At 43.8% G+C, this 27024-nt stretch overlaps 1 protein-coding gene across 1 annotated transcript in view; it reads left to right on the forward strand.

Moving 5' to 3' along the window:
- The window catches only part of LOC133348425 (transmembrane protein 132C-like), a 97186-nt gene that overhangs the window by 45076 nt on the left and 25086 nt on the right, over nt 1-27024 (forward strand). Inside the window, 1 exon segment of the mRNA XM_061561219.1 lies at nt 5010-5208. Coding sequence (XP_061417203.1) covers nt 5010-5208 — 199 coding nt within the window.

Here is a 27024-nt window from a genome sequence, read left to right on the forward strand (position 1 = left end):
TCACGTACCGTCAAAACTTTTGTGATTACGTGCAATACTTGTAATCAAATCCTTTTCCATTATACAACACATTATAGTCAAAGTAAAGCACCCACAATATAGTTTTTTTGGGTTAGATCGCGTACGTAAAAATGTGTTGTTAAACGCACCACCACTCGACACAGCCAACTAGTAAGGGTTGTCACGTAAACAGAACGTGGCAATTCGTCACTAGTTCAGCACACCGATGTGTTGGAGAGCAAGTCCACAACATTTACAATATGAGTATGACGTTTCGCCAGTAATTACAACTAGCTTCATCAGGTAACAGCCAAAAGCATATGCAAATTACATAAAGCACGTGCAGATTCTAACCAAAAATATACACATGAAATATATGTGAAAAATTACAAACCATTTGAAGTGTGTTTCCATTAGATTCAAGCTGTTTTCTAATTTCCCTGATTGTCCATTAACGTTGCCTTTCATTTTCTTTTTACCACAAAGAAGTTTACCAAAATCACCGCATAATTATAGGGGAAAAACGATGTATATATTGTGTTTTTAAAGCGGACTCTTGGGCAATGCCTCTTCTTCAGAACAGACACAGAAGGGCAGAGATTCACAGGCGTATAGCCGGTGATCACACCTGACACTGGTGTCCTGTAGACACTGATACATTTAACAAAAAAAGTCGACGTAACCTCTATGGTTTGCAAAATACATTTTAAAAAGGCGCCACACAAGGTTCAGAGGAACGGAAGAGACGAGAAATAACACATGTCGTTTTTTCACAATCCATGAGGTCCATGAAGGGGAGGCCATGTTGAGAATGTTCACGGGCAATGTTCACTGTCAATTTAAGTTGTCGCTGCGCCTATACCTATTATTGTCGAATCATCCAAAATGTGGACACTATGATTGATCACAGATGCAGACAACAACATATTGTCACACCTATTACCAAAGATTTAGCAATCATTGCTACTACAGGTAAGAATCATTTAAATAATTTTCTTGGTTACAAAGAAATAGTGACCAGTTTAGTGCATTCATATATTGTTGACCTGTTGAAGCAGAAGGAGTGGTGGCTATGGTGTAATGGATTGAACAATGACCTTGAAATCCAGGTATCTGGTTTGATTCATTCTCCCGGTGCAGCAGTTTGATACAATGGACACGTTTCCTAAATATGCCCCCACCCATTCACCTAGCCCCAGCAGTCGCACATGTGTGGTGTACACCACACATGTGTACACCACACATGTGGTGTACCACACATGTGTACACCACACACCACAGTGTGGAGTAGGCCAAATACCTTATAGACGGGCTCTATAGAGCTCCGTCGAGCGGTGACCCTTATGCCAGCAGTGGTGTGAGCAAGCAGTTGCAGGGCTGCACCTTTATTTTAAAGAAAATAAAACCACCACGAACTCTGTGCTCCGATGATGATCTGAGTTGGCAGCTCCAAAGACGTCATCACAGTGGAGTTGTTGTGCGTCTATCTGCACTGCAACGTGACTTGGGAATGGACATCAACAAGATCACTAGCATTGGTATATTTCAATATTAATGTGATTACCGATAGGCAGGCATGAGGTCGCGACTTCTGAGATATAAATAACCGAGGACATATCAAGGGAAGAAACATATTTCACAACATCGATAGAGGGGGGAGCTGCATGTAAATGCATCGTCTTTAGTGGTGCCTTTATTAGGCAACTGACACAAACTGTAACGTTTAGTATCCTTGGATGACTTTGCATATTCCTAGGAAAATCAGCACAAACGGCAACTTTCTGACATCGTACTAATAACCATAAGTAGTGTCCATTATTTGCGCAGGGAAGTCTCACTAAGCACGAAGACTCGTTTTTCAGCAGGGATCTCACTTTTTCAGGATTATTGCAATGTCATTGTAGGGGGATTTTGCTTCGCGTCTTTTTTTTATGTGTTTATGTTCACATCGTTAAAATGTAATTTGCTGTCATTCAACGATACATCCTGATGTTTGATTCATATGTTGACCACAACGTAAGAATAACATTCTCATTATTATTCACTCAAATTGAATTGCTTTATTGTTCCATCATGTGGGAAGGCAGCGTTGCTCTTCCATTATTTGTGGTAATCCCTCTTTAATTTAACAATATCATCTTTATTATGTATACCACACCTAGTTTACGGTGCATCTGAAGGTGCCAGGACAACGGGGACATTTGAGATAATAACACATTCCTGCGGAGGGAGCTGGTAGGAACGTTGTGTTGCTCGGTCAATGGCCAGGGTCAACGGCGGCGTGGTGTATTCCGCAAATATGGTCGACTTTGAGGGCGGGCACAAGCCGGCGTGAGTAGGTTAAACGTTGAGTTTTATAAGGGCACCACGGGGTGACCAGCCCCTCGCCACCCAGCCCCACCCCTCCCACCTCCCCACCCAGCCCCTCCCCACCCTCCCCTCTCCACCCAGCTCCACCCCTCCCATTTTTTGATGCACGACGGACGGACACAATAATCCCCTGTGGGCTGGTGGAACCAGGTGGTTTCTACCAGTATAATTACCTAGTAAGGAAGTGAGTGCAGACCAAATACATCGTGGAAAAAAACCAATACAGTATCCAGACGAGGTACACGGACAAACGAGAGTACAACAATAATAAACGTTATTAAACGAACACTGAAGCTATTTTCTTTTACGGTTCACTTAATTTGAGGAAGTGAAAATAATGCCTCGAATTTATTTTTTAATTCATTTATTGTTGCCGCATTTGTAATGTTTGCGGTTAAGCTGCTACTCAGCTTTGGTGTCAAAAACACTAAACACCCGGACAATGATGATTAATTTTGTCTATGGTTCTTTAATATAAAAAAGCTCTATAGCTAAAGTGTAATTAAATGCGTTAAATAAAAAAAATAAGAGTGTATAACAGTTTTGGTGTGTGTGTAAGATATCGTTCAATAACGTTCAGTAGGTTTAAAAAAAAACACTCAATAATTAATGATGTAAAAAAGTGGTCGGTAATAAGATATGCATGAGCAAAAAAAACATTCGCATTATACTGCTCTAATTCAAGACTTATCGTAACCCACAGAGGGAAATTTACCATTAGCTAATCCTGAGTGTGTCGGTGTCCTCAACAAAGGAGTGTCTAAAGGAAGGTACACGGTGTGTTTAATAATTACCGTGCAATCCCCTATGGCTTCTTTTAAAATACCATTATAGTTTGCTAATTAGTTTGACAACACAGTGCTATAAACTGCTGTGCTCTGACATTGAACTGCTTTTAGAAATATTAAGTTTGTTAAGCCTGTTGAGAATGTCAATTATTTTTTATACTAATATAATTAAGTATTGTTTAAAAAAAATATATCTCGTGTAAGAGTTTAAAGCTAGGGGAAATGTATGGGATTGATACATTTCTTTACGTTAGAATATTACACAGTGAGGTGTTATAAAATATAATATTGGATTGTACCTTTTTTAACTATGGTGTTTTTTATCACTTGCTTAATGTGCATGTTTAAAATATAAGAACGGGAGACACAGCAGAGCCTCACCATTCTGGCGAATTGCCCGATGATGCTGGATGCAATTACCAGCGAAACGTCGTACTCAATTTGTAAATGTTGTGGCTTCAACACACCGGTGGGCTAAAGCAGTGAACTATTTGTCTTTTGTCAACGTGACACTTTTTTACTGATTGGCTGTGTCGGGTGGTGGAGGGTTACGACACATTTATAAATAACGCGATCTAAACCCAAAAAACGTTGATTATGAATAACATTGGTCGCGAAAGCCTACGTGTTAAATACTATTATTGGTTTACAGAGCTGAAAGATATCCAGTTTGTCAATGGTATAGCTTTCAACAGATAGGAAAGCACATTGACTAAGCAGCAGGCTCATTTTATATACCTGTGTGTATTTAGCATGTGAATGGTCAATACATTTGCCAACCGATACATTATCGTGGACAGTTCCAGTAGTGTGTTACACACATATTTTTATATATAAAAATGAAAATCTGTCTGTCTCTCTGTTCTGAATACAAATCCACACCGCTAAAGCTATCGCCACCAAACCTGGCAGAGTTACCTTTTGAACCCCCGCGGAAAATCTTAGCTACTTTCGTACCCCATGGTGGACATGCTATCTTACATTTATTGCAGGCCCCACGGTGCAGCGAAATCTCAACAGTTGCTGTAACGCCACTGACGCCCTCCTTCTGAACAACAGCGATTGAGCCACTCTACGTTCGCAAAAGATAGCTGCAAGTACCCGGGCACCGCCGGGTATTTCCTGCTAGTTAGTAATACATATTGCTACCATCCAATGTTAGTGCCCCGAGGTGGCAGTTGCAGCCGCTGTGTTGAATTGATCTGTGCAGAGAACTGTTACGTCCAAACACATGTCTCGTGTTATCCTGGCTTCGGATTTTCCTCCCACGAGTCAAACACCTGTTCACGGCATTTAGGCACACATATCAATGCAGGAGCCTCCTTAAAGACAGTTTAATGATTCAGTGAGGTTTTCCTGGATAAACAAAGTGGAAGCGAGGCAAAGGTGCAGCCCTGCAATGTATTGCTTACACAACTGCCGGTGGAATGGCCTCCACTAGAAGGAGCCCCAGAGAGCCCCCTCTAACTGGTATTTTGGCCTACTCTTCCATGTTGGCATGACATCTTGGAAAATGGGGGAATACCCACACTTTACCCATGCGAACGTCCGATTTCTTGTAGTGTACCGTTCTGTGGGGGGGGGGGGCAGGAAGTGGACTGAGAAACCTGCCCATTGTTTTAACTTCCGCACCAGGAGATCGAACCAACGGACCTCAGGATTTCAAGTCCAGTGTGCTAACCTAAGAGACACCATGGCAGAATCCTGAATAAAGTGTCGCATTATTCATATTGTTTCTGATCATTATTATTCAATGCAATGTAATATTGAACGGTATAGCACTGCTGTCAACCTCCCGTCGTCAAACATGCCGGTGTTACTTGCACGCCATTCTGTCCTGCCGGTGCCCAGCGCCAACGGAGAGACGAGCAGCACGGAGGTCCTGCAGCTGGAGTTCGAGCTGGAGAACATCACCAGCCAGACGGTGACGCGGCGCATCCTGTGGCACGTGGCCTACGATGGGCAGAGCGCGCCCTCCGAGCATGAGCGCATCACCAGTGAGCTGACTGTCAGCCAGCACGACATCGTCGGCTTGGTGGCCATAGCTCCGGTAAGAGGCATCTCTTTTGTCTTTTTTGGTATGAACCTTATCAGGAATAAAATATCGCAGGCACTTATTTATTTGCTTGTCTGAACTAGAATTAGTTAAGAGACGTTGACGCTGGCTTAAGAGCGCAACCCTTTGCCGGGCGCAAGGCCAATTGTGCTTACACCAGAAGGAGTTTGCTTGTATCAGAAGTAGCCCTTGGAACTTAACCCCCCACGAGTGTGCTGTAAGGATCTGTTGCTTGTACCAGAACTGTGCTTATAGCAGGAGTGCTTATATTTATCTTCTGTAAAAATACAGCATGGGAGACCTGAAGCCTCGTTATGCTCTGCCGTCCTCCACCCGTTCACCTCTTACATTCGGCACGATACGTGACGTGAGTTGGCCTGGCGTCTCCGAAAAGTCTGTGGTAATTCCACGCAATGATTTGTTTTCTCTCCAAACCTAGGTCAAATGTAATAGGTCTTACATCGCTCATCTTCAATACCATAGGTCTCCTGTTCCTTCTGGTCAATATGAGCCCAAACTGAAATCTGCGTGACACTAACCAGCTGACAGAATGACAGACAGTTGCAGTTCTTATATATAAGGACTAATACGTTGAATGTCATTTTAATTGCAAGATTAAGAAATTAAAAAAGAAAACTTAACTGAAGGAGTAGCATCCATTCATGCACGGTTATCCGCATCCCTCTCCAGAACATGTATTTATTTTACCTCCACCATGCTGTTATATAATTTAATAGTAATTCAATAATTATTATATGTAGAGAAAGACAGAGCACATACCACACGTGGCATGCACTCTCACGTCTTTGCAGAGCAATGGAAACAACAGACAGTCCTTTGTCAATCCAAGGTCCTCCACACCATGTAGATCACGGGGGCTGTTTGACCATTATTTACAATGCTGGCCAGTGTAAGGCGTACGTGCAACTTTCTGACCTGCCCCTACTGGACATATATGCAAAAAAAAGCTTCTTAGCTCATCGGATTTCTCCAGGATAAAATTAAGATAAAGATTCTGTACGTTGGGGGGGGGGGGGGGGGTGAGGGCACTCTTCTTAGCCATGGCCAGGAATTAAACTAAACTGCTATTTATTGTTAAACTATTTTCATTTTACAAGGTAGGGCCCACGAAGCTTATAGCTCTTTTTCAGAAGCGACCTGGCCACAAACGTTAACTCAACGAAGTGGCTTATCATGTGGAAATTTGTAGCAGCCAAATGTTAAGGGGAAAACCGGAGGTCCCGGTGAAAAATCCACGTGACCACGGGGAAAACATGCAAACTCCAAATATACAGCAGGCATCAGGGTTGGGATCGAGCCCACGACCTCCTGTAGCAAAGCAGATAACATCTCACCACCGAGAGCTCAGGTCGCCGGGTTCGTAGTGCAGTGCACGAAGCACTGTACATGCTATCATTACAGGAGCTCCTGGCCTCTTCGATATAAAGCAAATACGTTGAAGAAAAAAAAATAAACTGTGCATTTTTTTTTATTTAAAATATGTTGATAAGTCTCCCTTGTGCCGTCTGGAGAAAATGCTCGCCGGACAGAATGGCCAGTATTGATTGGCTTAACGCTGGCCAGTTTGATTGAATGCCGTGTGAGCATCCGTAATTTAATTTACAGCAAAAACACACAATAAACATGTCACGTATCCCAATTCACTGGCAAGCGAATGGTACATTTGCTGGAGATGTGATGCAGTTTAAAAACGCACGTGTATTTTTCCTACCGGAGCTTCCAACTTATGCAATATTAGGGTTTACACAAGAGTAAATAAAGGTCTTGTAAATTTAAAAGTATAGGACGTCGCGTGTGCATGTATATTCACATTTCACACATATCTGCGACCTTCGTGTGAAATTGTTCATAATAAATGGGATGCAATGATTTCTGATTTGAGCTTTTAATAAGTATAATCGTCTCTGAATAATATCAAAGCTGGTATGTTTTTAGTCTGCTGACTGTGACTTTATCCAAAGACAATAAAGTACAAATTGCCCAGGAAATCGGAATCTAATTGCTCATAATCTAATTGGCGATTACCATTTCAATGAACCATTAATACTTGTGTAGTGGGCTCAAACTGACTCGCAGACGTACTATTTGTAGGCAACACATTTGGTGGGTGGTGGGTGGAAGCTTGTGTTTCCACCTGAAGACGGAAGCTTGTGTTGCCTCCGAAACGTCGTGATTTTTATTTTATTTTTATTTTACTTTTATTAATTTTTATTTTTTACCTAAGTGACTTTGCCGAAAAAAACCTAAGAATACGGTCATGTGTCCTCCGTGGTCAACCAGAGTGCCATGGCCCCTTGCAACCCCGTTCCGTGCAGGGCGCTCTCGCCCTCTATCCTGTAGGGGCTGGCACTGCACACAGAGCGTGGTGCCATCGGTCACTATCAGTGCTCACCGAGCCCCGCTAGGGCCAGTACTGCATCCACATTCAAGTGGTGTCAGCGGTGTCGAGACATCGCGTGCCCGTGCCTCTCCCAGGCCGGTTTCACACAGTGACATCCAACGATGTCACTACGTCTGCAAGAAAGAAGAATTCCCATATATGCACTAAATGACATTTCATAAAACAGCTCCTTAACAAATCCACCATTGGATGAAGGCCTCCCGATGCCTTGTCAGTCATGGGAGTAGTTTGCGAGTTGGTGAAGGGTCTGGGGAGAGTAGGGGGTGATGGGGGGGGGGGCAGAATTAATTCACATATCACACACTACACCCGTGGCTGAGAATCGAACCCGGGTCACCGGGTCGAGAGTGGGGTGCACTAACCACTCCTCGCCAAAATGAATTGCCAATTTTTGTTTTTTATATTTTAGAAAAAATAAATGCAGTGCAAACACGAGGAACTAATCAGGTTCAGTTTAAATTCATTAAAGAAAAAAAATTGCCTTGCATTTGATTGGAATGTAATGTGTCAATGTAATGTGTGCAGGAAAGAATTCAGTGTGAAAATCAAATTGCACGGTGCATATTACCAAACTATATCCTATTGGCGTACTGTATTTCACTATTAAAATGCTAATAATGCCGCTAAATTTGGTGTTGATGAAAATAGGATGGTAAGAGCTGTGAGCGCTCACGTGTCACCTTAAAGCACACTAGCAGGTAAACAGTTAATGTGGGATATCAATGGGTAATCAATATATAAACACATTTATATATTTACGCGATCTAACCCAAAAAAAAACTCTATTTTATGGATGATATTGGTCGCGAAAGCCTACCTGTTAAACTAATAAAAAATGTTCTCCGATATTAATCCAGTAATATGTGCAATCCCCTCCCAAAAAAAGCAACCCCAAAGCAGGCAAAAAATAATAATTTGGGTGAACGTTACAACTCCATTCCGAAGGGGTTAGCATATGGCCTCATCTTTATGCCATTGAAGATTGTATGAGACACATTGATGACTATAAAGGAATTTAATAAATTAGCATATATTACAGTTTTAATGATTCGCTGTTCCTCCCGTAGCCGTTCGATGAAATGCCGCGATTCATGAACACAATTCAGTTCAATATATTTTTTTATAAATATATGTTGGTGAATGTAGTGGCCTCTAGAGAATTGCGGGGGACATTTGAACCCATTACATACAACTTATATGCACTGACTAATATAGATTATTACACACACACACATACACACGATTTGTACATGAGCTTAAATCATCTATCTTAATGGTTGAATTCATGGTTACACCCAAAGTATAGGTAAAGTTGCGGCCCTGCAATTGCTTGCTCACACAAGAGCCTCCACTTGAAAGAGATCTAGAGAGCCCCTCTAGATGGGTATTTCGCCTCCTCTTCCACGAAGGCAGTTGAAGTACCCACACTTTACTCCACTACTCATTACATGGTGAGTCATTTTGTATTTTTTATAAAAACAGTACGTACGTGGGGGGGGGGGGGGGTAGACACTGAAAAGTGCGTGTGCGGTGAATGTTTAAGTCAACACAAATAATCCCCACACCCTGCCACAGCCTGGATGAACTGAAGATGGAAATGACCCAATGTGGTAAGGGACAGACAGCCGGAGGGATTGAGTCGTGTGTCTCCGAACATGTGCCGATGTGTTGGGTTGTGTGTGGATGTCAGAGGTGCCCAATTGCGGCAATTACTCTGACTCTGCGACCTACCAATTCAGGCTGCTGCACAGATATGCGTTTATCCATTTGAACACAAACAGATGGTGGCAGGGGAGTTGTAGATTATCGAGTTTTTGGAATATCTATATATACATTAAAGGGAAATTTGTGAATATGTGTGTCTGTTCGAAATGTTTAGCATACTTCCCGACATGCAACAAACTTTAAATTTGGCATGTGGGTAGTTTGCAGACTGTACACAATGGAAAAAGTATAAAAATAGACTTTTGTATTTTTTTGGGAGGGGGGGGGCGCAATAATGTGTGTAATATATTGCACGGCAAGTGAGCGGTGACGTCACATCTGTGATGTCACATCTGTGATGTCACATCTGTGATGTCACATCTGTGATGTCACATCTGTGATGTCACATCTGTGATGTCACCCGCATGCGGCAGCGTCACGCAGTGTGCCTGCTGACGTCACGCACCCCCCCCCCCAAACCCTCCGCGTAGGCCGCGTATCCCACACAAATGCGCGGCTGGGGGGGAAATAATGGATATAATATACTAGAACTAAACTATTAATTTCCGTGAGAATAACGGGTACACCTGCTAGTGTATACCTATATTGATACGTCAATCATTTGTATACATTCTTCCTTTTACAAAAAGGCATTCGTGTGTGTGTGTGTGTGTGTGTTTGTTTTCTCACTTGACTTTTGTCAGCTCCACATTGTAACAATTTGCCCCCAAGGGACAACAGGGATTCCAATTCAGCGGAGGATCTAAAGCAGGTCAACCAAAATGAGAAAGCTATTGCGCGGCACTTTCACATGAATTGGTGTGCGTTTTAACCGCGCCATTGTTCGGTATAGACCACGCCGCCGTGCTACCCCTGACTGCTCCCTCTGCCGTGGTCGAGAGGAGCCTGCGTGCTTTGTTGATCCTGAGAACTCCAGGTGGGGTCACAGAAGCCGGACAGGTCCATGGGCAGATGCCAGACAAATAGCAGTGGCCCCTGGGATAACCAGACTCGTTAGCTTATTTCAACAACTTGTCGTAGAAAAGGTTATTCCGAAAAGAAACCTGCGGCCGGCGCAAGCCCTTCCGGTCATCTCGTCCCTGCCCTGCCACTGGAAGCTGCTTGTTGACCAAGAGGGGGTGCGACTGCTCGTTTACTTTAAGCAAATTATCGCGCGGCCTTCGACAATCTCACAATCCCCGCGGCGACAGAGAACTGGCGAGAGTGACAGGTGATGGATACCGCTGGGAGCCATGGCCGTGGACCTGCGCATTGGGAAGATCGAGACTTTGGCCAGCCCTGCGTTGACCTGGGATGGCACCGCAGTTCGACGGCACCTTCACTCGGCTGCCCTATTTAGCCACAGCGCATCCGACCTCAGTCTGAGGAGGGGGCTGAATTACCTGATCCAATCGACACCTCGCGAAGGGATTTCAGTGCGCGCGTCAGCTGTTAAGATGTTACGCGGCACGACGTGCTTGGCATGCCCGGCAACGGCACGGTGACACAGCGATGGTTTTCAGCAGGCAACTGACCACAGCAAGTGGCACGGTGCCGTCAAAGTGGGTGTGCGAGATTGAGGAAGAAATCGCGTTGTGCGATCGAGAGATGCATTGCCAAAGAACGAAAATGGCATTTGTCCAATATCAGACCGACCAGGCGAATGGCTGTGTGTATCTAACACGGCCGGCACCGTCTCTCCAGTATTGATCTGCGTGGCCACGGGAAGACCCAGCAGAGCAACTGATAGGTGTCGACGTCATCCCAACACCGGAGGGACAGGAGATCAAGCAGAAAGCATAACAGCACTTTTTAAATTTCATTTGAAGTAGCGGTGGAACGATACATCAATCCATCTGTTAATATCCATTATTAAACTCATGGAATGCATACCAACACGTGTGTCTGAATGTATGTGTAAATAATACATGTCAAGTTCAAGATATGATCATGGCCAAAGCCGCTGCTGATTCAACCACAACTCACTAACTTAACTATGCTATTCTAAGCAATTTTTTTTATTTTACCAGTTAAAGCCCAGTGAGCTATATAGCTCTTATTCAGAAGTAACCTGGCCACAAATGATAGCTTAACGAAGCGACTTATCAAGTGGAAGTTCATATTAGCCAAATACTCTAGACATACGTTTCTTATTGCGGAGGGAAAAACCGGAGGATCTGGGAAAAAAATCCACGCAACCACGGGGAGAGAGACATGCAAACTCCAAGTATACAGCAGGCGTCAGGGTTGGGATCGAATCCGTGACCTCCTGCATGCCAGGCGAGGGAGTTAACACCTGGCCACCATGGAACCCCCTACCCTCTATCAGATTCCACAGCTGCTTCACAGTAGACATGGGGCCTCCAAGATCTACTGTCTCCTTGGATGCTGGGCTCATGGAGACCATTCCAGTATCTGACTCGGCAATCGGCCCTCTCTCATTCTGCGCAAGTCCCACCCACCCACCCAGTGCAGCCATGTTTTTGCCTCATCATCAGTGCCGGATTAAGCTAGTGCAGGGCCTGTAGCAAATGTTATAAAGGGGCCCTAAATAAAAAAAAAACACTTAAATATTAAAACACAAATTTTAAACTTGCATAGTGGAGTAATTGTATTTTTTAATTTGCTATACAGTCAGGTAATACGACAAATCGCTAGCCTTAAACACCCAGAAGCACTGAACCAGAATTGATAGCTTGAAAGCATTTAGCGCAGGTCCCTTGAAAGCGTGGCGCCCGTAGCATATGCTACTTTTGCTACTAGGATCATTTCTCATCTTGTCTCCACCACTTACCTGCCGTGTTCTCTTCCGGACCTCTGCAATGCCTTTTCCTTGCCATCGTCTGTAGAGACAACTGTGTTCAAATATCAACAACGTGCTTTCCAGCTCATTAGTTCAGGTCTAATTGTCTGATCCATACGGCAGTAAAAACAGTCCTCCTGCCTCAAATACTGTTTACATTTCACTCAGACCGAGACATAAGTCTGACTGAATAACATATGTACCTTGTATGTCATACAAAACAAGCCAATTTCCAAAATGTGTATACACAGTGGGAATATTTATTTTGTAGGGAGAGTCAGCCATAGGCAGAGGAACAAAGAAAGCCTTGATCCTGGGCAGGGAGTCGACAGCACAGACCTCTGGCGGATTCCAGACTATGGGCACAGCAAACAGGAATGACCCCCCCCACCCCCACGAATATAAGTTCGGCTGGGAGCTTCGACAAAGAGTCTTGGTTACTGGGACAGAGAACGAACGCATGGAGGAGGGTAGAGTGAGATTAGAAGGGATATGGATTAATGTTGAAGACACATTGAGTCTGATCTTGAAATCGATGCAGCATTGCACTGGGAGCTGATGCGGGGATGTGGTCTTGTTTACGGGTGCGCGTGAGGAGTCTGGCAATGGGACGTTGGATCAGCGAAAGCGTGGCGATGAGGGATTTGGGGAGGCGTAGAGAAAGGAGAGTTGCAATGGTCGTTTCACTCAAGGTGCGACCATTTCACCGCAATGTTATACGGGCAAAGTTCGCATTCATATTGTGGCAATGAAACATGAAAACCATAATATACAGGATGCATCGTATTGTATATTGCAGTTCAAAACTACTGAAGTAATGTTAGTAAACAGGAAACCAATGAGCCCTTTTGTTTCCTTTTGCACAATACCTGTCACGTGTGTGTGTGTGAGCACGTTTGCATGTGCGGAGCGGACGTGCAGGGACTGGTACTCTGTGCTACGAACGCAGCGATCCGAGTTTGATTCCCACTCATGGTCAACGCCAGTGACAATTATCCCAACTAATCCTGGACCTCCCCTAGGTCGACTCAGCCTCAAACGAATACCTGGTGCAGTGTGTGAATATCGCCACTGTGGGAGACAAAGGCGGCCGAGGCATGGTGCTGGCCACCCACCCTCTCGTGTACCGTGCCGACCTTCATAGGTGCTCGTTAACAGCACTTGCCCCAAAAGCCTGTGGAGGATATACGGGGGATCTTTGTATTTGCACATGTACACATGCAGTTAACAGCCTTGTTATGTTCGGTATGCCAAAGGAGATTGATTAGTGGCCGACATGTCGCTTATCTCGCATGGCTTCTTCTCCTGACGCACACAGATTTTGATTCACTTCCAGACTGCCAGCACAACACACTTAAGGGTGCTTTAGAATGAAGGAAATGCTTTGTCAAACCTTGAACTGCCCAGTGTTTAAAGTAACATGCATCTATAAATATTCAGGGATATTGGTATGCATCAGATAGATATATTTAAGTCTGCTTTGAAAACCCATCTCTTTAAGGTGGCCTTCCCCACTTAGTTTGCTCGCTTGCCCCTGGTTCTGTTTTTGTTTCCTGCTTTCCATGGATGGATTGCGCATTATAAATTTGAATTATTATTATTAATATCAAAGCAGCAGCACAGTGAGGCAGCAGCGCACTCCGCTATGAACCCAGCGACGTGAGTTTGACTCCCAGTCCCGGTTAACATCAGTGACGAGCGACATCGGAAATGGAGCCGGGACACCCCCCGTTCACCAACCTGCCACTGACTGGGATGGTAAAGTGTCGTCAAACAACCCCAATCAACTGACACGGCATGGAGAGGCCTTCATCCAGCAGTGGATTGACAGTTGTGTGTATATTATTATTAATATCAAGGCCTACACGACTAGTCATGGGATATTAAGCAAGTTAATTCCATGTGAAATTCCACAAGCCACTTGGCAAGTTATATATATATTTCAAGGGTCGACCTTGCCCAAGGCCTTATCATAACTGAACATGTTACGTAATCTTCTTATATACAATTAGACGTTGACTGGGGCAAATATGTAAGAAGAAAAGTATGCGGTTTATTTCATGTTAGATTTTCATATGAGCAGTCAATGGGTATGAGTGGCCATTTTTCACTTCATTGAGCCTACGTGAAAATCATGAATTCTCACGGGGGAAAAAGACACTTTATCGTTGCTCACACGTTAGCTGTGAAGTGACTAAGTTGTGTCCCAATAAGTCCAATAATGAATGATCAAGTGCCTCTTTCATTTAATATATAGCCGTGTCTTGTCGCTCATTCATGCAAAAGTGTGTGGGCTTACTGCTTCAAGATAAAATTCATGAACTTGGATTGAATTTGAAAGCATTAGCCAGGCATTACAAAGCAAACTGACTCTGTTCAAGCAAAGCAACGTATATTATGCCATGTCCTCTAAAGTATGAATATTAGTAAATTTCTGCTTCAGTGAACTAATTGGTGTGTACTGTGTGCTATATTGCCTGCTATTGGTGTGCTGCGGTGGCGATATGGTAACTACCTTGCCTGGAATACAGAAAGTCGTGGGTTTGATCACGAGCCCAACCCTGACGCCTGTATATTTGGAGTTTACATGTTCTCCCCGTGACCGCATGGGTTTTTCTCTGGGTCCTTCGCTTTTTCCCTCCACATTTAGAGACATGCGTTCAGAGTTTTTGGCTTCTATGCATTGCCACCTGATAAGCCACTTCGTTGAGTTATTATTTGTGGCCAGGTGGCTTCTGAAAAAGCGTCATTTAGCTCAGTGGGCCTTGCCTGGTCTAATGATAAATAGTTTACAGTTATTAGTTTCAAGACAGGAGGTGCAGAAACATGGTCATTCATGAAAAAAGTATTGAACCAGAAGTGAAAAGTGCACAAAGAATGGAGAGTGAGAGATGCGTTCTTGGGATTAGACCGAGAAACGGAACGAGAATGCATGCCGAAGAGACACGCGCAGGTTAATGAAATCGTTAAAAACCGTGAATACAACCACGTGGGCCTGGGCATGGCACGTCACAGCCACTGTAGAAGGATTGATGGCCCATGGTCAAGAATAATAATCGAGGGCCAACCAAGGAACAATGCGTCCGAGGAGAATGTCTACCGAGGGAGACAGAGTGATGAAATCAGTTTGCCGGGTAAAAAGCCAAAGATATTGTTTTCCTCTCAGGGGTGGTATTAATATAATTACGGTATCATCCTTTTTTTACTTAACTTGTTATTGCATCATATGCGTGTGTAGATTTTCCAGCAACACAAACGTGCAAAGCTAACAACGGCTAACATTGGCAGATAGCTGCATTTTTTTGTGCATTTGCAGTACAGTACTGTATTTTAATATGAATGTCTTTATCACGTGATAACACCACATACAGAAAAATATATCCTTTGTTTATGTAAATAAAGGTTTTTTTTTAAACATTGCATCTCAATACCACGATAAAAAGATGTCAAGATGCTGAAGGGAAATCATATAGACATGAAGATCAGATAGATACAAAAATAAAGAGTAAAATAAAATAGCCAATTGGGCAGATTGAGCAATGGTGAGATTCGTGACGCACACCAGCCGTCTCAATCAACCAGCCTAACGACACGAATTTGTGAACCTCCGTTTTCTTTCCGCATAGCATACATTCATCAAAGCTGTGCCCTTTCTATTGATGTGCTGAGTCACGGCTAGAATTGTAATGGACTGGCGGTCAAGTAATAGAACTCATCCAAGAACGTGTCCACTGAGGAGATGGAGCGATCAAATCGGCCCTCGTGCAGGTATTGGGTGGATTGTCTTAATCTTGATTTGAGGCTTTCGTGACTGCAGGAATCCATACTCTTTACGGTAAAGTCACGTAGGCCATGCTTTACCACCTGACGACAGACGCTTGTGTTGCGCCCGAAACGTCGTGATTTATTTTATTTTATACCTACGTGACTTTACCGAAAGAACCAAAGAGTATGGATTGTCTTACTTTGCAGAACTGTACCAAGAGAATGATGGCAATAATGTGGGAAGGCCTTCATTCAGCAGTGGATTGATCGCAGCTAATGATGATTCACAGCAGCATGTTCAGAGTGGATTGCCTCTGTGGTTCCCCATCAAATTAGCGTTCTCCCACTCCTCCAGTGCCACTGGTCTAGACCGTTCAGTGAGAACTAGGATTCCTTAATAGAGGTCGTTTTGGGTTAGATCGCGTAAATATAAATGTGTTAAATCCGCCATCACCCGACGCAGCCAACTAGTAAGATTCGTCACCTAAACAAAACATGCTCATTGGCTGCATCAGGTGGTGGTGGGTTTAACGACACATTTGTAATTTCGTGATCTACCCCAAAACACCTCTATTGTCGATAGCATTGGTTGCGAAAGCCCACGTGTTAAACGGGTGCTCCTACTTGCGGAATAAAGATGTGTTTGTTAGACTGATACATTTAAACTTGCATTCGAACCAGGCCCTTAAAGGTTTCGGCTTAGTGCTCTGACCTCTGAGTCACTTGGTCACCTCCTCAATTGGTGTTGAATGTGCAACTGCACTCGTTTCTTGGGTCATTGCAAATTCTGAGTGCTTCCAATCATTACCTCATCATTGTTTAAGAGTTTTCTCATACATGTATTAATGGTTAAACTCCTTGTTTACATTTTGCTTTTGTTTATTCAGATCATTGCTCATGTTTATGCATAACGCTGTCTGTTTTGGCACATATTATTCAACGTATAATATTACTTTGATATTCTATTCCAACAGTTATTGTATTGCAATGTTTTTCACTGCTGTATCTATTTTCATGTTTCGTTTATCACTTGAAAAATCTCAATGGGCCCAATAGACTCTCGGCTTGGGTTATGAATATTTTGTGCATGCGCTGAACCACAGACAACATTTGCATTTGTCACAAGCCAGCAAAATAAATGTCATTCCTCTTATCAAGTTGATATTTATTTAATTATAATCTGCAAGCATCGCACACCTGGATGCCATTATGCCCACGATTGCCAATATAATTTGGTCCACCTGCAATTCACTTTGCATAATTGCAGGTTACGTTTGTGTACTGCTCTAGCTTAGAAATGTTCATTTAAAAAAAGTGTAAGTATGTATGTTGAACTTCTTTCGCACCGTACCTAGCCAACCGTGCTAATCGGAGGTGTCAAGAGTGACAAAACAATTGTTTGTGTGCTCCACTAGCAATCATTATTTTGTATCGTCCTTATGTGAGCACAGTATTTTTGTGCATTTAAACATGATCCACATATTATTATTTTTCCATAGAAAAATCTCACGGTAGCCTCTGCGCAGACGAATCCACCCTGGACTAGGCCTCAACATTAATATTCTCATCACCAAGGTGTGGCGTATCAAACAATACCACTGGACAAGGAGTTGTGGAGGCCGACGTCCACCCCACCGCCCTCGCTAGGCTGGTGGAGCGTGACGTCCGCCCCTTCTGCTGCCTCCTCCACCACGTCGGTCAGCTCCCGCCTGGCTCCCGCCGACCGAGTGATCGGGCACACCATGCGAGCACCCTCTCTGAGGGACATAGCTGTACTGCTGGCTCACCGTCGCACGGAGTTAACCCTCCGCACCCATGCACACCACAGCCAACGCAACGCAACAGACAGCGGCACGCTAGTGCCCACACCTTTGAGCGATTACCTCAATGAGCGTCCGTGCACACCGCAGCTATCGTTAACACAGGGGCGCGACACCGCTCGCACCTGCGGGCAATTATCCCCTAATGCGCGCGCACACCACAGCTAACGCCGACACAGCACGCAGCGGCTCGTGCCCACGCCGGCGAGCCATTACCTCAACGCGCACTCGTGCTGCGGCTCCGCGCGTTCCACCCCCCCCCCCCGGCAGCCGCTCCACACATAAATCACAGACACCACACCGATGCTCTCTGCTAACTGTTATTCGCGGCGCAAACTCCGCACTGCCCGGAGGGAATATTCTGCGAACAGAGCCTAGCCTACTACTACCCAAGTCTCCAAATACTCACACGCCCTATCACGTACCTCGCGGCTGTACTCACGGCGTCGCAAGGATGCTGTGAGAGTCGGAGGGACGAAGACGAAAGAGAACTTTACCTATCGCTGCCTCGTAGCGGCACTCGCTGGTGTCTCACGGATGCTGCGAGCGGCTTGAGAAGGCAGGACGGCAGGGAGTCCGTCTTGGCGGCCAAGAAGTTGAAGATGACATCTCCTCTGAACGGTTCCAGGCTCCCCTTTTTATGCCCCCTGACTTCAAAAAGTCCAGGGTTACGTTATCCCGCGCGGCCAATCGTGCCCCTACCTATGATTCTCGCTCGTTTTCCTTCCCTTACATGGAGCGTTGTGATGGTTACTTCTGTGACCTATTGTCTATCCACCCGTACTCATTAATTTGTGACTCATCCTGTTTAATCTGGAAGGACGTCCGGCTGGCGAATACACACCCTGCTAGTGTGTGTTCGGTCTGGGGCTGGGGGAGGTCGTGGCGCTGAGATCCCCTGACCTCATGGTCTGCTCTTTTCACTTAATATTTCACCCCAGCCCCCTCCCCAATGTCGTGCATGACTCAATGCGGCTGGCCCGGTGAACCTTTGTGCGCCCATACAATTTTAAGCCAACCACAATGTGACTTGTCCTGCGAGGGTTGGCCAATCTCCTGGCACCGGGAAACCGCGGGACTTTCCTTCTAGGGACCCTTCGGATGAAAACCCGTTGTGCCAGGCAATCCCCCGCCAGGACACTACGTGTTTGCGCTGCGGGTGTGTGCTCAGTGTGGGGGCCAGGTGGGAGTAGCGGCACTTGCAGAGTTGTTTCGAGGCCGTGGCACCACAGAGTCATTAATTAAATAAAGAATATGCAAAAATAACAACTTGACTTTTAAGCAATTCCAGTTATCGGAAAGGCAGTGAACCCCATGTGACAAAAAATAGTGTTGTAGCTGACAAACCACATTCTCATCGGTACGGGATGTATTATGGTATTCATGAAAATAGCCTCAGGGATTAAAATTTTTAAACACATTGGCCTTTGAAAAAGGTAAAAGTGCAGCCCTGAATTTGCTTCATCACATCACTGCTGGCGGAAGGGCCTCAATTAGTGGGAGCTGTAGAGAGCCCGCTAGTGGGTTTATTTGAGGTAATTTTTATTTTACCAGGTAAGGCTCAATGAACTACAGAGCTTTTTCAGAAGCGACCTGGCCACAAACGATTGTGGCTCATCACGTGGAAATGTATTGCAGCGAAATGCTCTAAAAGCACGTTTTCAAATGCGGAGGAAAAAAACCTGGAGAACCCGGAGAAAAATCCACATGACTACGGGGAGAATATGCAAACTCCAAATATACAGGCGTCAGGGTAGGAATCGAACCCACGATCTCCTGCATACCAGGCAAGGTAGTTAACATCTCGCCACCACGGTGTTTGGAACCTGAGCAACAGGGAGGGGAACGTGAAGGGTGATCACTACTTTTAATCGTTACAAAAATATAGTTTAATTTTCGTATCATAATTACACAGTGGTGTGCAATTGTATATCTCGTGTTTACCTAGATCGTTAATGGCAAAGGGCGAAAGTAAAATTGAGGGTCAAAACATTAATTTGTTTTCGTTTAGTGCGGTAACATTTTCAAGCACACGAAGCTATAATTTGCATGAATTAAAATAATCCATCCGTGGATCCTTATGTATTTGCATAATTGCTCAAATTGCAGACCGTCCGGTTTGTATTCAAAGGTGCCAGTGCTGTACCACATTGTTTCCTTACAACGGCCTTTGAAGTTCATTGACATTTTCGCACGTGTGAAAATGCATGCATTCGCTATTTTGTTCTGTGCCAACCTTGTTGCATCGCTTAGAATCGCTTTGAGGTGATTGAATGCTACACGCAGCTTATTCCCACTGTGTGGCGATCCATTTTCTTGCAAACAATTTTCTCAGTTGAACAATCACAGCGGAGTCCATCAGTCATTCCAAGGAAATTGAGATAGGATTGGCATAATATCACAATATCAGAAATTACTCTTGCAATGGACAATTACACATTGGAAACCAATAATCTATTCGGTTTAGCATGTGACCATCCACATTCACCGCAACAAGGATTTTGTTACGTACCGGTGTAGTGAAGTATGGTTAAGTAACCGCACGGCCGGGGAAAGCCATCGTGCAGTGACTATATTGACAGAAAGGGCTGCACATATACACGATTTCTCCAGGTTAATGAAGAGCTCTTGAACGTGTGAAGCAATGATGAGAAAAAAATATTTGTACAGAGATTACAAAAACACGCTTTTCATCGTTCCTTCAACTCACAAAGGGTCCTAACGCTTACACAATTACATCTTAAATATCTGCCCAGGGATTATTTGTTGTTGTTGGTTGTCTCTGATGTGTGATTCGGTGAGAAATTTGGGCAAATTTTTTTCTATTTCGTTCTTATGTGAAGAAGTCTCCCGTACTCTCCGGAAATAGTTTGTATCGATCCGTCCTTGCCGCTTCACCAAACAAGCTGTGCCGAATCCCTGCGCTTATAATCCACTTCGCTGCAGGTGGCTAGCGTGCTGTTCTTCAACAATGACTACATTTATTTATCCAGAAAATTTGCTGATGGAGCTTTATCGCTGGCACTCTAAGGCGAAGCTGTCAAGAGACATAATTGTTTTCCATCGATGCCTTAAACCTTCAGCTTAAAAACAGGAGAAAATGAAGAAAAAAACACCCACAGTTGTGCCTGACAAATGCAAGCTGCCTCTAGATCCGATATTTTTGGTGGGAAATTCCCATGCTTTAGATGCACTCTCTTATGCTGTTTTTAAAAAAGTAAAGCTACAGCTCTGCAATTACCTGCTTAAGCACTCATGTAAAGTCGTTCACGAGACGGGGGGGGGGCTCATGGGAGCCACGGTAGAATAATTTTTAATAGGGGGGGGGGGGAATGCACGCATTTTTTTTTACTTTCCTGAATGTTTTCTGAAATAAATTAAGACGTGTTCTCGTAGCATTTTAATTAAATTCTCTCGGGGAATAGTTATCAATTTGAGTTGCGTAACATACTGTGATTTAAACCCCTATTTTTCGCAGTTACTTTTGTGCAACCGCAAAAAATCACATTGTGGTCAGACTAAACAAGTATTATTAAGGTTTTTTTAGTTAAAATCTGAAAACTTTAGTTTCATTGCACGTAAATGTATTTGTTAATTACGGATCCGTATGACATTCCAAGTTTTACCGATGTTACTTGTATCACTAAAAAGGGGTTTTAGGCTCGTGACATATCTAAGCATGGATTTCAATTTGTTGTTAGGAAATCATGAATTTACTGGGCAGTGAGAGGCCTTTTCATATTTCTGGATTGGGGGAGCATATGGTATTGTCTGACCATGACATAGGGTGACACAATAGACGAGATTTTCCATCTCCCTTTGCTCTTCAGTACACCTGCATATTGCACTTTCACAAAAACATGTTTTATCTCAACATCAGAGTGGCAAATATGGGACATGGATATATTGGCCCTATGACAAATCGTAAGATGTTAATTTGTGAGAGTAATGTTACCGTCTCTTTTATGCCCATCAACAAAAGTTGAAACAATTAATGGGCATGCATTCTTCCCATTAAACATTAAGCAGTCTATCAGGCAATCGTGATTGCAATCAATGGGTTTCACCTTTTAAATGTGACCCTATCAAGGACTCTACGAATCTGCCACGATCTGGAAACAAACGAGTGCTTCTCCGAGGGCAGGCTTTAAATGGAGCTTATACTGAAATGAGGATGAACATTGCTTTAGCTCAAATGAATATCGACCATGCAATCCATTTGCTGTCCGTTGATACCCCTAGCATGGGAAGCGTGCAGCTATCATTACTCTTGCCTTGACAAGGTTTGCCCAGAGCTAAAGCTGTTACATTAAAACACCCCCAGAGAATGAATGCACTGATGTAAAAAAATAGAGTGCTTTATACACAACAGCCCAAAAGTGAAAGCGACCAAAAGGTTCAGGGTCATTTATGTTGGTAAATAACAGAGATGGTGCTTTCTTACATTTCAATAGGACTGATGAATTCATGCAGAGTTATTTAAAATGAGCAATTACTTCATATCCCAACCGACTCCCGTTGTTTCCTGTTTACGATTAGCACGGTTGGCTACGTACGGTGCGAAATAAGTTATTTTGTTACTCTTTGGTTCTTTCGTTAAAGTCCACCTGAGGACGATTGCTTGTGTGGCGATCGAAACGTCGTGATCTATTATTTTTTCTACCTACGTGACTTTACCGAAAGAACCAAAGAGTATGGATTCCTGCAGTCACAAATCAAGATTGAAGTTTTTTGTTGATCCGTTCATATAACGTTCAGATGTTGGATATCGCATAATTTATCACACATTCCTGAAGAGTTTATGCTATGCATTGGAATTAAATGCGTTGGTGATTGCCGCTTCACTGTTTGGCGGCATAGTGATCAAGTCCACTCCACCATGAACCTGCTCTAACTTTATTTCAATTCCCAGGCATGGGTAAAATTCGTCGTGAGTGATATCTGAAGCAGTCCTGCCACCCCCACACTCACCACCCTCCCTTCCCGCGCCTCCGCCCCAACTCAACTCCTGCAGCAACCTGCTGAATGCACGTTGAACTTCTTTCGTACCGTACGTAGCCAACCGTGCCAATCCGAGGTGCGCGGGGAAGAACAACATACTAAACACCAAAAAATTCAGTTCTACAGAAATTAGTTTTAATCTATATTTAAAAGTGAAAACCTCCAGTGGCTTCCTAATATCGGAAGGAAGAGCGTTCCAGACGGCCACAGAAGTGCATCTGAAAGCGCGCGATGCAGCGACCGTCTTTGTTCGATGGCCAGCCAACATGTTCACGCGATAAATGGCAATGTCGAGGTCTGCTAGCCACGAGAGGGCTGCCTGTTACCTGTTTTCATGTTACCTGAAACACAACTTATACCGTCATCTCAGCGAATTGGATGTCGTTAATTCGAATGCAGATCTGATCAGTGGAGCAGCTTGCACTGATTAGCATGTATGGACGTGCGATCAAACAATACAATTGACCAACAACAGCTGTGAATTATAATATACATTTGAATATACATATCGCATTCAGGATGAAAATAAACAATTGTATTGTCACCTACTTATTTTCTTAATGAAATTGATAATACCTTTATTTAGACATTTGTAAAGTTTCGCTTGAAGGACAGTCCAACTCCTAATATTGCATTAACGTGGGTTTAATTGGAAATTGGAAATTTATGCTTGCGGAAATATTTAATGACGCATCCATAACTCCCGCCTGCTGCCATGCACCTGAGTATCACCTGCTTATTAAATCGGCTGCACTTAAATTACACCTCGTATTTTGTTATGCTATCAAATCGCACAATATGTTATTAGCCTGCTCATTGCCTCATTGAGTTTACAAGCTCCACGACTGATTCACGCGTGCTGCTTTATTGGTGTGGTTTTTACAATCACCTGGAGGATTATGAAATTCCGAGTTTTTCTTCTTCTTCTCAACAGAAAACAATGCCACAGTCAAGGCTTTCGCGTTAATCATGAAATAATCATCCACCGAATTCGTTCTCGCCGATTTATACCGGGGGGCGTGGAGTGGTGGCACAGAGTTAGCGCGCTGCGCTATGAACCCGGCGACCTGAATTTTATTCTTGGCCGCGGAAAACGTCAGTAGTGACTGATATCTGAACTTGTTCTGGGTCGATCCCCCCCCCAAGCCCCACCCCCCCCCCCTCTTCACCAAAACCTGCGTGGTGAAGTATGATCAAAACAACCTGCATGACTGATGGAGCGTGGGAAGGCCTTCATTGAGCAGTGGATTGACAAAGATGCGTGCTTTACATTGTTTTTCATTATCATTGGAAATTAAGGGTGTCAAAGCTAGGGTTTGGCAAAGAGCTTCACAGCATACGTACGTGTGTACGCAATCTATAGCTGTACAAATATACCTTTGTTCCCCAGAGGTTTCGGAAAAATTGCCCTCTGGCCTCAATGCAGACAAAAAATCCAAGTGGGTCCACATGTTGCCCATGGGTAACGCATTGGAACGCCACTGTTCTGAGAAACAATAAATACTCCCAAAATACCGATGATCACGGATATAAAATACTTCATATAGACTAATCTTACATTCGGATGCCAGGCATTGTATCAGAACATCAAGATTCTGCACAAGAACCAAGGATAAAAGAAAAAAAATATATTTCTTGGCAGTCAAGGGCAACGAATTATGGAGACAGGGAAACTGGCGAGTCACAACAATTGACAGCAAATTCAAGAACGGCAGTTTAATTCACTTATTATTTATAGTTGAATGTACGAGACAATTGGGAGAGAAAAACAAGTTATAGTGCGCATGTGCTGTGATTTGGAGCCATCAGTGAAAAATTTAAAGAGCAACTTAAAAAAAAAGGAATGCTGCCATGGTTCAATAGTGAGTACATTAAGACTTGCGATTCAAAGGTCGTTGATTTGATTAGATCTCCGGGTGCGGCAGTCGAAACATGGGTAAGTTTATTAAATCTCCCAGCGTTGCCCGGGCCTCTGTCCAGCCAGAAGTATGAATGGGTACACCACAGCGAATCGATTGGCAGGTGGCATAAAGTGAGGTAATTCAGACCTCATCCAAGACATCTGGGCAACGTGAAAGAATCGGCCAAAACACCCCGGCTCTGTTGGGTTCAATATAGTGCAGGTCCTTCTGCCAGGAGTGGACTGAACAAGCAATTGGAGGGTTGTAAACTCTACCTTTTTTTACCTCTTACTAAAAAAAAAGACTGAACACATGGAGAATGCGAGCGGTGTAGGCTGGCAAAAGAAAGGTGTTGCAGACAGAAGTTGCAGCTGAGTGAGCAGCCTCCTACTGAGCTGCATATGTTGTAGATGGTTTCTGAAATGGTGCACTCACAATGGGAATACGTTGAGATGGATTCCTGAAGGAATACTCGTGCAGCGAATGTATCTGTTGATGATGTCATGGATGGCTGCCCGAGTGGCTTCACCTATTCCTGCTCAAACGAGCCCACCGTGGTTTAACCATAGCCTTACCCCAGTCTTCCCAACCTCTTTCCTCATGTACGCTAATCGAATTTGGTAATTCAATTTAATTTGATAATGGAATGTAGCATACCAGCGTGACTAAAGGAAAACACCAAGCTCATACGAAAATAAGTAATGTTTTCAATCAGTGCATAAGATCCGCATCGGAAACATGGACGCCGACAAAGAAACGTTTACAAAAGCGAAGAGTATGCGGAGAACCATTGAGGAATTCATGGTGGGAATTACACGGAGAGACAAGAGAGAAGGGCACATGGATGTGAGAGCAAATGCAATTAGAGGCATGAAAAGTAAGTGGACTTTGGCAAGACAAATTGCTGTAAGGGATAACGGCTGACGGATGAGATCAGTAATGGAATGGCAGCCAAAGGCGTGACCACGGCCAAGAGGATGACCATTGTTGAGATGGATTTTGATTGAAACGAGATGGATTGTGGCATCGCGAGAACATGACTGATTTCTATGATGTGGAGAAATCTTAATCCGTCAGTGTATAGACAATAGCTCATGATTATGATGTTAAAAGTGGCTGGTCATTAGAATGATGAAAGTGTCTTGTCTACCATCACATTTTTTCCCCATACTGCACATGTAATTAATCATCTCAAATTAATAGGAATATATTACACTTGGAATGTAATCTTCCTGAATGAATGCTAAATATGAACTAAAATTAATCAAGTACCCCAGCCAGAGTAAAAAAAAAATGTACCACATACTAGGCCCGTGTAGCAGCCGCACATACTGAATGACCATTGCCAAAAGTTCGAAGACAATAACGTTCTGCACGGAGAATGTACAGTATTCGGGTGGCCCCATATAGACTGCTCTGAGGAAATTCCATTAGAGAGATGCATGTTGGGATTAATTCTATTTGTGCTTCATTAAGCTCACGCTCGGAATCCAAATCTTGTTTGTTAATGACAGGTACCCTGTTATATGGCCCTGAGGAGATGCTTGCGCTGGCTTTAATGTGTGCGTATCTGATTACTTAGTGCCCCTTTTATTGACAGTTATAACGTTTTTTTTTATTTAATTGTCTAATTTGTTGGGTAACAGCCCATCTTAAATAACCGTGGTTTCGTTGTTTATTTTGTATTTTTAATTACCCTGTTATTTATTGCACACGCTGACGATTTACATTCAAAGGGTACATATTTACATAAAGCATTTGAAATTCAACCGAACAATTGTGATGCATATGCCTACGGATTGTGACACAACGTATGCGAGCATTATATTTAGTTATGATACAATATATTTAGAGATCGTTAAAATACATGTTTGGACAGGGACAGTAGTCATTAGGGTTGGTCAAAGTGAAATCGTTGTCATTCCCTATACATGTCAAAGCAAAAACACACACACACTGCATCCATTGTTATCATGGTGCTTATAATGAGGTTATTAAAAATAAGGTAAAGATGCAGCCTGGACAATTGCCTGCTCACGCCACTGCTGGCAGAAGGGCCTCCACTAGAGGGAGCTCTACAGGGCTCCTCTGGAGGCTATCTTGTCCCCACTCGCTCATGCTCGACTACCCACACTTTACCCCACCGCATGCGATCTTCCGATCGGCTAACCACGGTTGGATCCATTTATAGTGCCGGGTGGACAGGAGCGTTGAGATTTTATTGTTTCAACCGCCGCACCGGGAGAACGAATGGAACTGGCAGGCTTCTGGATTGCGAGCCCGGTGCGGTCATTTAAAGATTTAGGTTCGATATTCTGGTGGAGACTTCACAGGTGGAGGAGCTGCTCCCATTCTAGCACTTTGTCCATATTGGATCATCGTTGCGAGGCTTAT

The sequence above is a fragment of the Lethenteron reissneri genome, chromosome 27 (genome assembly GCF_015708825.2).
Source record: "Lethenteron reissneri isolate LAM-NWPU_2019-01 chromosome 27, ASM1570882v1, whole genome shotgun sequence".
NCBI classification, from domain to species: domain Eukaryota; kingdom Metazoa; phylum Chordata; class Hyperoartia; order Petromyzontiformes; family Petromyzontidae; genus Lethenteron; species Lethenteron reissneri.